Source organism: Convolutriloba macropyga, chromosome 5, assembly GCF_964194025.1.
Source record: "Convolutriloba macropyga chromosome 5, txConMacr16.3, whole genome shotgun sequence".
In the NCBI taxonomy this organism is placed as follows: domain Eukaryota; kingdom Metazoa; phylum Xenacoelomorpha; order Acoela; family Convolutidae; genus Convolutriloba; species Convolutriloba macropyga.
The window spans coordinates 11,135,077-11,147,794 of record NC_134472.1 but is presented as its reverse complement, the minus strand read 5'-3'; the positions used below and the strand labels follow the sequence as shown (position 1 = coordinate 11,147,794).

The 12,718-nt window shown below is 38.4% G+C and overlaps 1 protein-coding gene across 1 annotated transcript; it reads left to right on the top strand.

Annotated features, from left to right (window-relative positions):
* The first annotated feature begins 458 nt into the window (after nucleotides 1–458).
* Nucleotides 459–7,584, top strand: LOC142339790 (uncharacterized). The gene is made up of 3 exons (XM_075390056.1): nucleotides 459–824; nucleotides 5,174–5,383; nucleotides 7,072–7,584. Exons 1-3 carry the CDS (start codon nucleotides 659–661, stop codon nucleotides 7,413–7,415), a joined length of 720 nt encoding a protein of 239 aa, XP_075246171.1. The 5' UTR covers nucleotides 459–658; the 3' UTR covers nucleotides 7,416–7,584.
* The last annotated feature ends 5,134 nt before the right edge of the window (nucleotides 7,585–12,718 follow it).

The window sequence follows — 12,718 nt, the reverse complement described above, 5'->3', positions numbered from 1 at the left end:
ACTGACACGCACTTGGAATTGGGTACGGGTGTACAATAAATGAGAACTTAAACTTCATTGGCCAATATACACAACTTGAATATTTTTTTTTCGTTTTCTTATCCCAATTTAATTCTACATTTTATTTTTCTCTAATTTAATCTATTTATTTCGCCTTTTCTTACATTTGTTGTACTTTAATGTGAACCAGTCAGATTATTTGGCCAATCACATTCAAGCATTCGGCTCTGAATCTCGTCTTTTACCATTCGGCTCAGCACCCATTCGGCTCTAATTCCTAGCACCGACAACGCGTTTATCGCACTCTTTTATCACCACTATTTCTATATAAGGAGTGGAGATAAAAGAGTGCAATAAGATCGTAGTCTAATCACGGCACCAGTGAGATAACATTATCCAATTGTTGTGATCAAAAAAGAGTTTATTAAAAACGTTACCACACGGTTGGTATAGCCCTCTCGAATTTATACAACTACACGGCTTCGTCCCGGATTTTGATAACTTCTGGATGGTGATATCAAGCGTGCAGTAATACTCTCTGCATAATTTCTCGGCGATGACAAGAAGCGCGTCGTAATATTAATTCCCGGTTATTTGTTGAATCATTTAAGATGAACCGTTTCTTGAATATGTTGCAATTTTAATTTAAAGCAGCAAAATGTGTTCAGCTAAAATTTTACTTATCATCAGTTGCTGTCTATCTTTATGCATAGTGATATTTACTTTGCTTGTCCATTACCACGAAATAGGGGTTGATAAAACAATATCTTTCAAAATTGGCGTATGGAAAGCGTGCGCTGAGTCCGAGTGCAAAGTGGCTCAAGGTTGGTAATGTTTTTCAATAACTTTCTAGTTTTAAAAATAAAAAAATTAATCCCCCGATGACGAATCTGATGATATTTGTCCACTAAAGTTCTCTTCATCTTCAGTCTAGCTATTTTTTTTATCATTTGGATGAAATTTATCAAAACTTGACTTAAAAGCACAAAGTTACAAACAAAGTTAACTTAGAGCACAAATGACTGGTCTTCCCTATTTAAGCCCCCCCCCCCCTCCCTCCCCTCAGCTTAGTGGTCAGATACCCGGGTTGAAGTTTCTTTGATTTCATACAAGGATCATATATAATTTCACACTGATCATACTCAATTTCTCAGTACGAACCTTGCATGAAAACAAAGAAATCATATATGATCCTTGTATGATTACCAAGAAATCATATATGATCCTAGTACGAAGACCAAGAATGATACATCTATTTTTCGAAAAAGTTTTACTATTCATGTTTTTTTTTTATTCGGTAGGGCATCACCTATATGATATCCCGGCATCACATTGTGATCCGCCATAATACCCTAACGTACAGTATCAAATGCAAAGTTGGGCACTAAATAAAAGAGTAAGTCCAAATATATAACAAAATTTTTGACATACAAAATTTTTGAAGCCAGTTTATACTGATAAATGTTCATTTTAAGAAACTATTCAAGAAAAAAAAATTGCATGTAACCTCAAATTCGGTTTCTGAATATGTTTGCACAACAAAGTATTTCTTTTAGCGCACACAAAGAATCAAATGTGAATCGCAAATGTGATATATTAATTTAGTAAGTTCTCTGGTTACATTATACGAGAATTTTTGGCACACGTCAATGTTTTATGTGTCATATATGACCTTGCATGATTTCCATGAAATTTTTTCAACTTCAATAGAAAATCAAAATTATACAGTTTTTAGTCTGTGAAATTTTTTGTATGATCCCTGTATGATTTCTAGGAAATCATATATGGTCCTTGTATGACTACCAACAATTCATACAAATCATATATGACCTAGTATGATTACTAAGAAACATATATGACCTAGTACAAAATCAAAGAAAGTTGTATGATCGTTGACCCGGGTAACGTAGAGCCCTCCGCCAATCATGGTTATTTTACCACAATGGGGACTATAATTTCGAGGGGGTTATGATGGGAAAGACCCCAAATTAGACGTAGTCAGATTGGATCTGGGTTGTACAGCTTTTCCAAAAATTTATTATATTGTACAAACATGAACAATTGCGTGGCAGGACATATATGCCCTACTGGTTTTTTTGTTCAGTTAATATTGGCCGATCGATATATTCATCGTAAAGGCTGCTATCATTAGAAAGCACGTCCAGCGTATGTAGGTTATAGCCACTGAATATACCACTTCCAGCGTATATCTTTTTGAATTTCGTTTTTTAACGGAGTTACCGAGCTTTGAAATTTTTTTGGTAATTTGACTGAATTCCGTCGTTTCTGTTCTCAATTTCTGTAATTTTGCTAATTTCCCGTAAATTTTCCAGTTTTGCTGAAAATGTGCTAAAATTATCAGAAACAATTTTATTCGTTTTACCTTTAAAGAGGTAAGTATTTTTTTGTTGAACTGTTTGATTCAAATTTTGGCAAAACTTTAGGCTACATTTTTCAAAGTTCAGTTTTTTTAAAATTCAAAAATGGCACAAAAATCATCTTTAATGGCCCACTCTGGCATTAGCAAGACTGGTTTGTGCCTAATTGAAGATTTTCACAATCTAGAAGTGATTCGGATTGTTTTTTGTTCAAAAATACAACATTTTCTGTAGAAAGCTTGGTTTTTGTACTTCAACACTGTGCTTTAAATTGTTTTTTAAAATTTTGAGTTTTGTGTTTCATCATTGTTATTTTGTGATACTGAGACTTAGTCTCTCTAATAAAAAGTCCAGTTGCGTTTATAAGAAGATTCTGTTTACATATTTAGCTGACAGTTACAAAAAACTTGTTGTTTGTAATTGTTAATGTTTAATGGAAAAATTTTTTCATCAAGTTTTTTTTTGGAATTTTTCTTGTTTTTTGTTCTTTGGATGCACACTACCGAGAATCACCATTCATAATTCAAACGTTTTTTTTTGGTTAATAAAAGTTGGTGAAGTTAGAGGTTTGGAAGAGACAAAGTGATATCTGAAGGCATTTTTGACCCTGTTTCATCTCGGAGACTGTGTGAGCAAACATTTGAACAGTAAACAAGATAACAGAAAAACTTATTAGGTTTTGGGGAAAAAACTGAGAAAACTATGAAAACGTTCAATGATAATTTGCACTCTGGAAATGGTGAGAACTATTCTATCAGAACCCTTTTTTTACAAAATCCTTCGAAGAAAAGGGGAAAAAATGGATGAAATTGGTAATTCATTTGATGTATTAATAACGGAAGATGCTACCATTTTTGGTGTAACTTCTTTTTGCTTTTATCAATACAGTGACCCCGCTACAGTGAATTAAGATTGAGTAGTTTTTAAATGCTCTCAAAGAAAGTTGGTAGCAGTTATATTAGTCCTGCTGGTCTTGTCTTAAGCAATTTTTCGCTTGACCAATTTTTTTTTATCGATTTCATTAAAATTTTTGTCTTCAGAAAGGGAATAAAGAGGTAGCGCCCAGTGGATATTAATTAATGCGTACGTGACTCTGCTTGAAGTCACTGAGAATTTCTGGCGTTTATCGAGAACCGCGAAGCGGTTCGAGGTATTAGTCAGAATTTCGAAGTGATTTCTGCACAGTCATGTAACCACGCTTAAAAAACGAAACGCGCACGTTTTAAAATGACGAAAGTCAACGGATGTCAACTTCTGTATAAGTAGCAACTTCTGGCATCTTAACTTCTGCCACTGCAGACCTTTGGCATTCTAAATTGTGCATCTGAGTGTTTTGAGTTCTCTTAGAGCCTATCAGCTCACTAGCCTCCAAGTATGCGATTCACAAAAATTTTTTTGAGATTTATGCTAATGGTTCTTCAAAGTTGACCCCCTCCCCACATCAACCCCCTTCAGCCCCCCCCCATTTCTACCCCTGCACATCGTTCAGGCTGTAAGGGCACCCTGCAGCAAAAGACATCCTACCACCGTTGCCGCCCACTCTCCCACACCCCCTGTTGCCCCCCCCCCCACGGTGCACCTCTCCACCCACTGCGCTCATCTCGCGCCTCTTCAAAATCTTGTTTTTCATCTGTTTTTCAATAAATAAGTTAATTCCAAATAAAATCAGAAAAACAAATTATTCAGTTGGTTTGAATCATCACTTTTAGCGTCTATTTACAGGTTTTTTGATATGACTCTTTTGGCAGGTGTCTACTTTAAATTTAGGTGATATGAACAATAATCAGAGTGTACGGATTAACTAACGCAACTATCTCTCTAATTACCCTCTAAATTTTTATTAATGGGAAAATCTTGATTTCTCATTGAGTTTTTATGCAATTTCTCTCCATGTCTCTCTTTGAATGCATGATTTGGGAGTATGTAGTGATGTGATTGTGTAAAGCTGGATCAATTGCGACCCACAATTCAAAGCAGCAGCAAACTTTGTGGTAAACTTATCTAAGTTCTATATGGCTCTAGGCTTCAAACCAATTTTACATGCTAAGAAGTGCACGTTAATTTAGGCAGAATTACGTCTTATAGATAAATCAACTGCAATTTCTACATACATTCAGTGCAAAACAGATTTACACTTATTGCGAAAAATAGTTATGTCTGATAAAGCGGGCGCAAAAAGAATGCAAAGCGTGTATCTCAAATCGCAATGGTTGGACAATTCCCTCCATTTTTGCCCGAAATTGCTAAAGTATCTTTTTTCTTAATATTGTAACATTTTAAATATATTAAGATATGAGAAACGAACAAGAGGTACGCAGATCTGGCAGATTAGCCCGTGACGCTTCGGGTATACCTCTGCGGAGTTATGATGTTTTTTTGCTATGATGTATAAAAGTTGATGGGATATTTTTTGGGAAGATTGAATATTGGCACATTGGAGAGCCGTTTTAGATGGCGCAAAATTATTTTGCGACTTTTTTTACATTCATCTCGTTGCCAGTCGGAGTAGCTTACTCATCAAAGAGTTCAACTATTCAATTGATAACCAAAAATTTTATTCACCAAAAATAACTTTTCCAAGTCAATGGGCAATCTTACTGATTTAAACTGCAGCAAAACAGATTTTTTCCAAAAATCAATCTCACTCGTTATCTGTAAGAATAACAGAAGAAAAGGCCACATTTAAACAACATTACTGAAGAAATGACGGTTTAAGTCGTTAGTTTTAGAAAATGACCGACACGAATAAGACTCTCACTCTTTTAAGTGCCTGAAACGTCAATTTGGATATTTAGAATGGCCTCAAAACTCAATCACAAGCTCTGACCAGGAAGACGATTTTAAGGAGTTCATGATTCCTGGAATCATAGCAGCTGGAATCATCTCGCTGGGTGCTGTGGGCGCATGTGTGTTCTTCATCTTCATGGTACTACAGATAACCGGGTGCATGGACCACTCCTCGACGGGGGGACTAGTGTGGAACATTCTGGTGTTAACTGGCACAAGTAAGCAATATTTTAGAACAATTCATTCATAATTTTCCTTTGAGATATCACTGCATTTTGTAAGCATAAAAATGCTGAAATTTTATTTTAATAAATATAAATATAGTTACATGCAAAAATGTGAATTTATTACATATAGCTTAATTTGGTTGATTGAGAGGAAATCATCCAAAATCATATTTGATACAAAGTAGTTAATAATGAAATCATAATTGTTTCATAAGAGTTTTCCATGCCATTCGCAAAATGTTGCTGAAACAAATTATGATTCAAAGACAGGCTGCTATGAAAGGACGCCCAGGTCGAGGTGCCATACGGATGTGGCCTCTGATCAGACCATCCCAGACCAAATTATCTTCTGATCAGACTAAAATGAGCTCGAAAAACCGTGTGCGCTCTAAGTGCGCTCGAAACTGTCTCTGATCAGACCTTTCCAGACGGAAAGGACCTCTGATCAGACCAAAATCAGACCATTGTCCAGACGATTGTGCGCTCAAAAGTCACTCCTGATCAGATTATTGTGCGCTCAAAATCACCTCAACGCACGAAATTTGTTATTCATTCATTTCACAAAAATTGATGTTTGCATTATTAAATTCATCTAGAGAAAAGACCCTTCTAAAAGTATTATTGCAAAATAATAGAAAACCTAACTGCTGAGAAATAATTTATTTAGGATGCATTTGTGCACATTTCGAACTCGATGGATGAATTTAGACAGCTTTCCATATAAATTGTCGTATTCTACAGTTAAACAAAATTGCCTTGAAAGGGGAGTGGCATGTTCTATCAGCTGCACCCATTTGGTTCTGATCGAAGACATCAGACTCTAGATATGTCTGTGATCAGAATGCTGCTTTTTGTTGCCTCTTGGCAGAGCCAACATCGCTCGGTAAAATAAAACAAAAAAAATCGAAAAAAAAAATTCCGCACGAAATGGTCTCTGATCAGACTAATGTGCGCTCGAATCCGCCTTTGATCATACCATCTCCAGACCGAAGTGACCTCTGATCATACCATCACCAGATCATACCATCCCCAGACCGAAATGACCTCTGATCATACCATCCCCAGACCAAAATGACCTCTGATCATACCATCCCCAGATCATACCATCCCCAGACCGAAATGACCTCTGATCATACCATCCCCAGACCAAAATGACCTCTGATCATACCATCCCCAGATCATACCATCCCCAGACCGAAATGACCTCTGATCATACCATCCCCAGACCGAAATGACCTCGGATCATACCATCCCCAGATCATACCATCCCCAGACCGAAATGACCTCTGATCATACCATCCCCAGACCAAAATGACCTCTGATCATACCATCCCCAGATCATACCATCCCCAGACCGAAATGACCTCTGATCATACCATCCCCAGACCGAAATGACCTCGGATCATACCATCCCCAGATCATACCATCCCCAGACCGAAATGACCTCTGATCATACCATCCCCAGACCAAAATGACCTCGGATCATACCATCCCCAGATCATACCATCCCCAGACCGAAATGACCTCTGATCATACTATTGTGCGCTCGAACCAAATCCCAGACTCTGTAATTTTGGTCTGGGAACACACCGTGTGCGTTGGACTTGGTCTGGTCAGAGGTCACTTCCGGATGGCACCTCAACCTGGGCGAGGTTCTATGTTTCAATTGTATATTTCAGTTATTGTGCTGACAGTGGGAGTCATCCTAATGGCCAACACTTACGACCTGTTTGCCAAAAAGGAGGTATCCACTAATCCATCCGAGAGACAGAAAGCCATTTTAGCCATAGCTCAAAACATGGGGTCCAAACAGCCCATTACCCAGCCCCAATTTGGCTTCGCATTTGTGATGCCTATAATCGCTATACTGACAGCCGTGGCGTGCTTGATTCTGGTAATTCTGGCTGCGTGTTTGTGTCCAAGCGAGGCGAAGAAGAAAGAGAAAAGTGGGAAAAAAGATGCCAGTGGCGAGTCTGGATCAAAAGGAGGTCACAAAAAGAACCAGTCAAAGCCAAAGAAATAAATCCAAACGTTCATACGCATATGAACTTGAACCCTAAACCAGCTGTAGGGCGTCTCTCATCCGATGAATTGTTAAATTACATTGTTTAAAACAAAATTAGTCCAAAATGCATTCAGTGCCGTCTGAATTATTCAAAATAGCACAGCCATGATCTAAAATGTGCACACAAAATCACACCAAATGGACAATTCGTAAAGATCCCTCTAAATTTATTAATGAAATTTATTCAACAAAACGTTGATTTGATGGAACTAAATTGCCTGAGAATAAAATTTCACCGATCATTTTTGCCACAACGTGTTAGAGAAGAGAGATCGCGAACCCTTTTCTCGAAACAGAAATCTTCCAAAAATTAACCACATTGGCGATCAAATTTTTATAACCCACAAAAATACCATTTCCATTTCATATTCAAATGGCAGCCAGGTCCTTTAAAAAGCGGGCCCCTTTCTATACTAGAAACCATTATCTCCCAACCTGTTATTCAGTCTATTAACCTGTAAAAATAGGTTGATTAACCTAATCAAGGGTCCCGGTAGAGGATATCTAGCGGGGCAACTGTATTCTGAAGAGACTGTAGGACTTTTTGAAGAAAATTCAAGGGGTTCTCAATCCCCAATCCCCCTCTAATTGCCACCGAAAACGCAATTTTTGTTAGCTTAACTTGACCTGTAGTACTAGGACTAAATTCGCGCTTTAGAATTGGACAAATGTTTTGCTGGGGGACAGATACTGCCCAATGTTTGCCATCTTTTAGGTTGATTTAGACCGTTATGTTCCGTATTTGTCAGAAAAATTTGCACCTAGAGATTAAGGTAACAGAAGCAGCTAACAAACAGCATCAAAAGCATCAAAGGCTTTGGTGTCAAAGAATGAGCCCAGCATATTGAAGTCAAAAAAATTTGATCCAACCGTTTACGAGCAGGACACCTATCAAAAAAAGCAGGTTTTTGCTGTCGCCAATCTGGTGAAAAGCGTTACATATTGTTGCATCGAGAAGACATAAACTCAGAGGCAGCTATCAAGCTGGCAGATCATACGGAAACGGTCGAAACCGCAGCTCAAAGGGACAGGCAAAATTACGCACGGAGTTTCAATTAGCAGTGCAGAACAAGTGATTGATAAAAAAAAGGATAAAATCAGTCCTCACTAATGAAGACCAATTACAAAATATTTATCTCGAGACTGAAGTTATTCCCGTTAAGGTCACGGGCGATTTCGTTTAACTGCGAGCAATTTCCGGCTCAGCGTCTCAGAACAGCCTTGTAACAGAATCCGAAGTTTATTCTCTACTTTTAAAACGTAAGAGGAAGAGCACTTGTGCATTTGTACTTGGAGGAAACGATGTGTCATCCAAGCCCGCCATGTCAAAATTTGCTTTCAACCAACAAAACAAAGCAACTTTTGTCATTGGCTCATCAGTGTTGTCCAAAAACAGCGACAAAGAACAAAACAATCGAAATGGCTATTAGGCACATCAACGAAGAAAAATGGGAGATAGTTAAAGAACTAAAGTTGGTTTATCCTGGCTGTCAAAAGGCTGCTCAGATGAATCTTATCATTGGGGCTAGACAAGACAAACGTCTTGCTGTTTCTGAGCACCCGACTGACGAAACCAAATGTTACCGTTCTTTATCAACTCTCAGTGTTTGGTTTGTTGGTATTGTACGTGAAAGTGAGCAGACTTCCAGTTCTTCAGGATCTCGATGTGTTGTTTCATTTTTTGAAAACAGTCTAAAACGTTTCTTGGAAAATTAAGAAGTACTTGTAGCTTAACATCTGACTGATGAAGAAAAAAGAGCAAAAATCACTTCATCTAAGTAACACGATGAAGCAGGCCTTGTAGTACACCAGTAGAGATCGGTGGTCAGTTGCAGTGCGAGTTCACTTAAAATTTTAGAAATTGCGTTTCGCGAGCCGAAATCTAACCTGACTTGTTTTAGGCTAGCTTGCGGAGCAAGTTTATCAAGAGAGTGAGCGAGAGAGTGAGAAGTGAATTTGAATTCCGAAATGAAAACTATCGAACTCAAGTGCTTGTTACCAACTAAGAAATGTGTGATCAGACATGTCTGATCACGAAGCGGGAAACCAAGAAAGGATGCAACTGAGTAACTCTAGACAAGGAATGAACAAACCTGAAAAGTTAATGAAGGACGAATATTTTGAACTAAAAAAATTTATCATATGGAATTTTACTGCACCAAATAAATAAATGAAATGTAAATTATCCATGGGTATCACATACACCTTGTTGCGACAAAAGATAAATTCTGAAATTAGATAGAAATAACAAGAATAATTACAAATTAATGCTTGGTCTCCGGTTAAAAGATAATAACAATATATGTACGGGTTATCATAGCTAAAACTAGAACAAAATTAAATTATGAATGTACTGTTTATGCAGTTCTAGTTGCAAGTTTAACTATTCGGACATCCATTGATTTTCAGCTTCAAAACCTGTCATCGATCTCGCTAATGTCGGCGTATTCTGATCAATAAGCGGTAGCAAACGTGGAGCAGGTGGCGAAACTTCTCCGATAAGCGGAGAGATTTTGATTTCTGCAGGCTGTTGAACGGCAACGTTCTGTACTGTTTCGGCAACCGATGCAGGTGGGGGCTAAAAATTCACTACGTCTCCCGCTCGGCACGAACGTTTGGGTGGAGCTGCAATGGTCGAATCTGAAGAACCGTAGTATGATTGGCTACGGCGGTTTCTGTCCGAAGATGTTGGCTCAACTTGTGTTAAAGCCGAAGGAGACGCAGATTGTGTGGGTAACACCAACTCGCCCGCCAAATCGGTCTGATTTTCATTAATTGATTCGGGTTGGCGAGAAAATTAGCGATTTTAGAAATGCGCCCTCGCATTGCGCGTGAGATATTTGAACGAGAAGATGAAACCCCACTGCCAGGATCTCGCTTGCGATTTTTTTAATATTCTTATCACCCTTGAGTTTTCTGGTGAATTGTTTTATGTGGCTCTAAATCTGTTTGTCCTCCAGCTTTTCGCATGATCTGGGCCCTCGACAATCCGCATAGACTCTTAAAGGTGTTTGTCGCTCTTGAATTGTTCCGAATTTGGTGCTATTGCTCTTGGGTACCGTTACTATGGGTTTCCCGGGCCCCTTTAATTGTAGAGGTTGTAGGACTGACCTTCAAAAAATTTGATCCAGGAGCCAAAACCTCATATGGGCTCTTCAAATTTTTCGTCGATCTATGTTTTCCGTGTTTTTTTTAGGGCCAGTTTGAGTTTCACTGCTTTCTTCGTAACCGGGTTTGACCGGCAAGCACCTGAATGAATAAGCGTGATTCGTCATCCGTGCTCGCCTGTTCTCATTCATTGGCCTCCTGTGCTGCCCTAGTCATTCCGAGTTCCACTTTGATATCACTGCGATATCCATTTAATCATTTATCGTCTGGGAGAATGGCCTCGGGCGTTACTGTGTCTTCATCTAAATAGTGATTTACGATATTCTCATAAGAGAGATTAGACAGTTTAGGTTTAGTAGAGATTATGCTCAACGGGGTATTAGGTTTAAGGCCAGAGTGTGCTTCGAATGGCCAGATCTTTGTTGTTTTCTGTTTGCAGATTCGCAACTGGTGAATAATAATCTTCAATGCATGCTTCACATGAAATGCGTTATCTAACGATTTCTCTTCTTTGATACATTGCAGTCTATTCTTGATCGTTTGAATTAATCTTTCTACTGAAACCATTAGCACGAAGGTCACTAACTGGAGCTTGAATGATTTGAATATTTTTTCTAGTACAAACGGTCTTCACTTGACTTCCAACTAAACATTTTACTTGGTCCAGTCGCATAGAGCGGGGATTTCCATGAGTTTCGATGTACACGTCCAAAATTTTGAAAACATTCGATCCATAAGCCTTTTTATATATGAATGCTGTAGGATATTTAGCGAAGCGGTCTATAGTAGACTTCATTACATTTTTCGTCAAAAATAGGACCACCAAAATCAGTTGTAATTTCTTGATTCGGTTCAGCACATGGTAAATTATGTCGATTTGCTTAGCAGGAATTACAAGTTTTAGATTTTTACCAATTGTAGTGCAAGATTTGCACTCTGTTGTTTTGACGGTGAGTTCGCGATTCGTATAGGGCCACCAGCAGTGCGTGGCCATAAAGATAGTCCCCAAGTACCTGGATGACTCGCGTTTAAATTGTCGATGTTTAAATTTTCATCAATGCACACGCAGCCTGATCGAACGTGGAGGTCTGTCCAATAGGAGCGGATGTACGGGTTAAGGGGGCTTTTTGTCGGCGTTCATTATTGGTGAGGAAAAATCGTGAACCTCTTTTAAAACAGCGTCTCTGCTGGATAGGGATGCAATCAGGGACTTACTAAATATTTTATTTACAATATAATAGAATGTTGGAATCTGGGGGCTAGGTGTTTGTGGACTACTAACATCAGAGGACAGGGCTGGGGATGTTGGAGTTAAGATTCGGGTAGGACTTGCGGCGCGAGTAGTATTACTTGACGGTTGATTGGCGGCGCGAGATTTGTCTGAAGCAGCAGAGGGTTGATTCGCGGTGCGTGAGGGGTCAGTGAAACGAACTCTAGTGATGCGCTTTTTAGAGGGCATATTGTATTTATTTTTATTAATATAGTTAATGTCTAATTTGCGTTTAGATTTAGACGGATTATTCGGAGGAGAAGTAGGCAACTGATTTCCAAAGTGATTTGAGGCAGAAAACACTGATGCTATTTCTGGGTGGTGACTTTTAGAAATGTTTGTTGGATGTCTTGTTATTGGCGGGAAATTAGACTAAGTGAACTGAGTTTCGCGCTTTGCGAGATACATGTCATTCCAATTATGGAAGGATTGTTTACATTGAGTTGTGTTTCGCTTAGCAAGTGAAGTGTTAATTGGTATTTTCGACGAGGGGTTTGCATATTTTAAACTCTTTAAATTACATCTATTATTTGTAATCTGATTTTGCGGCGCGGGGGATAAAAAATAATCATGCTTATGTACACGGCTAGCGTGTGCGCTAATTAAATTTATCGCATTATGTGTGGCCTCAATTTCAGGTGTGATTTGATGTTCGGGATCATATGCTCGTTTCATGTTGTTTCAATAAATTGCAGGCTTAATAGATTTTAAATTTAGTGAATTAACTGATGCAGAGATAAATTTTATTTTTGCAAAAAATAAATTCCTCATCAAAGGCGGAATTTTTTTAGACTTTTGATTTGGTTGCCTCGAAATATAATCCACTAGTCCCGTTTTTGCCCTAGGCAAATGTTCAATAGTTGAAATGGGAGTATTTTATCAC

Bases quoted from the DNA above. Each gene is read 5' to 3' on its own strand.
- LOC142339790 (XM_075390056.1), top strand. From the start codon at position 659: ATGTGTTCAGCTAAAATTTTACTTATCATCAGTTGCTGTCTATCTTTA. The intron at 825-5,173 runs GTTGGTAATGTT...TTGGATATTTAG, and splicing joins CGAGTGCAAAGTGGCTCAAG to AATGGCCTCAAAACTCAATC. The intron at 5,384-7,071 runs GTAAGCAATATT...TGTATATTTCAG, and splicing joins TCTGGTGTTAACTGGCACAA to TTATTGTGCTGACAGTGGGA.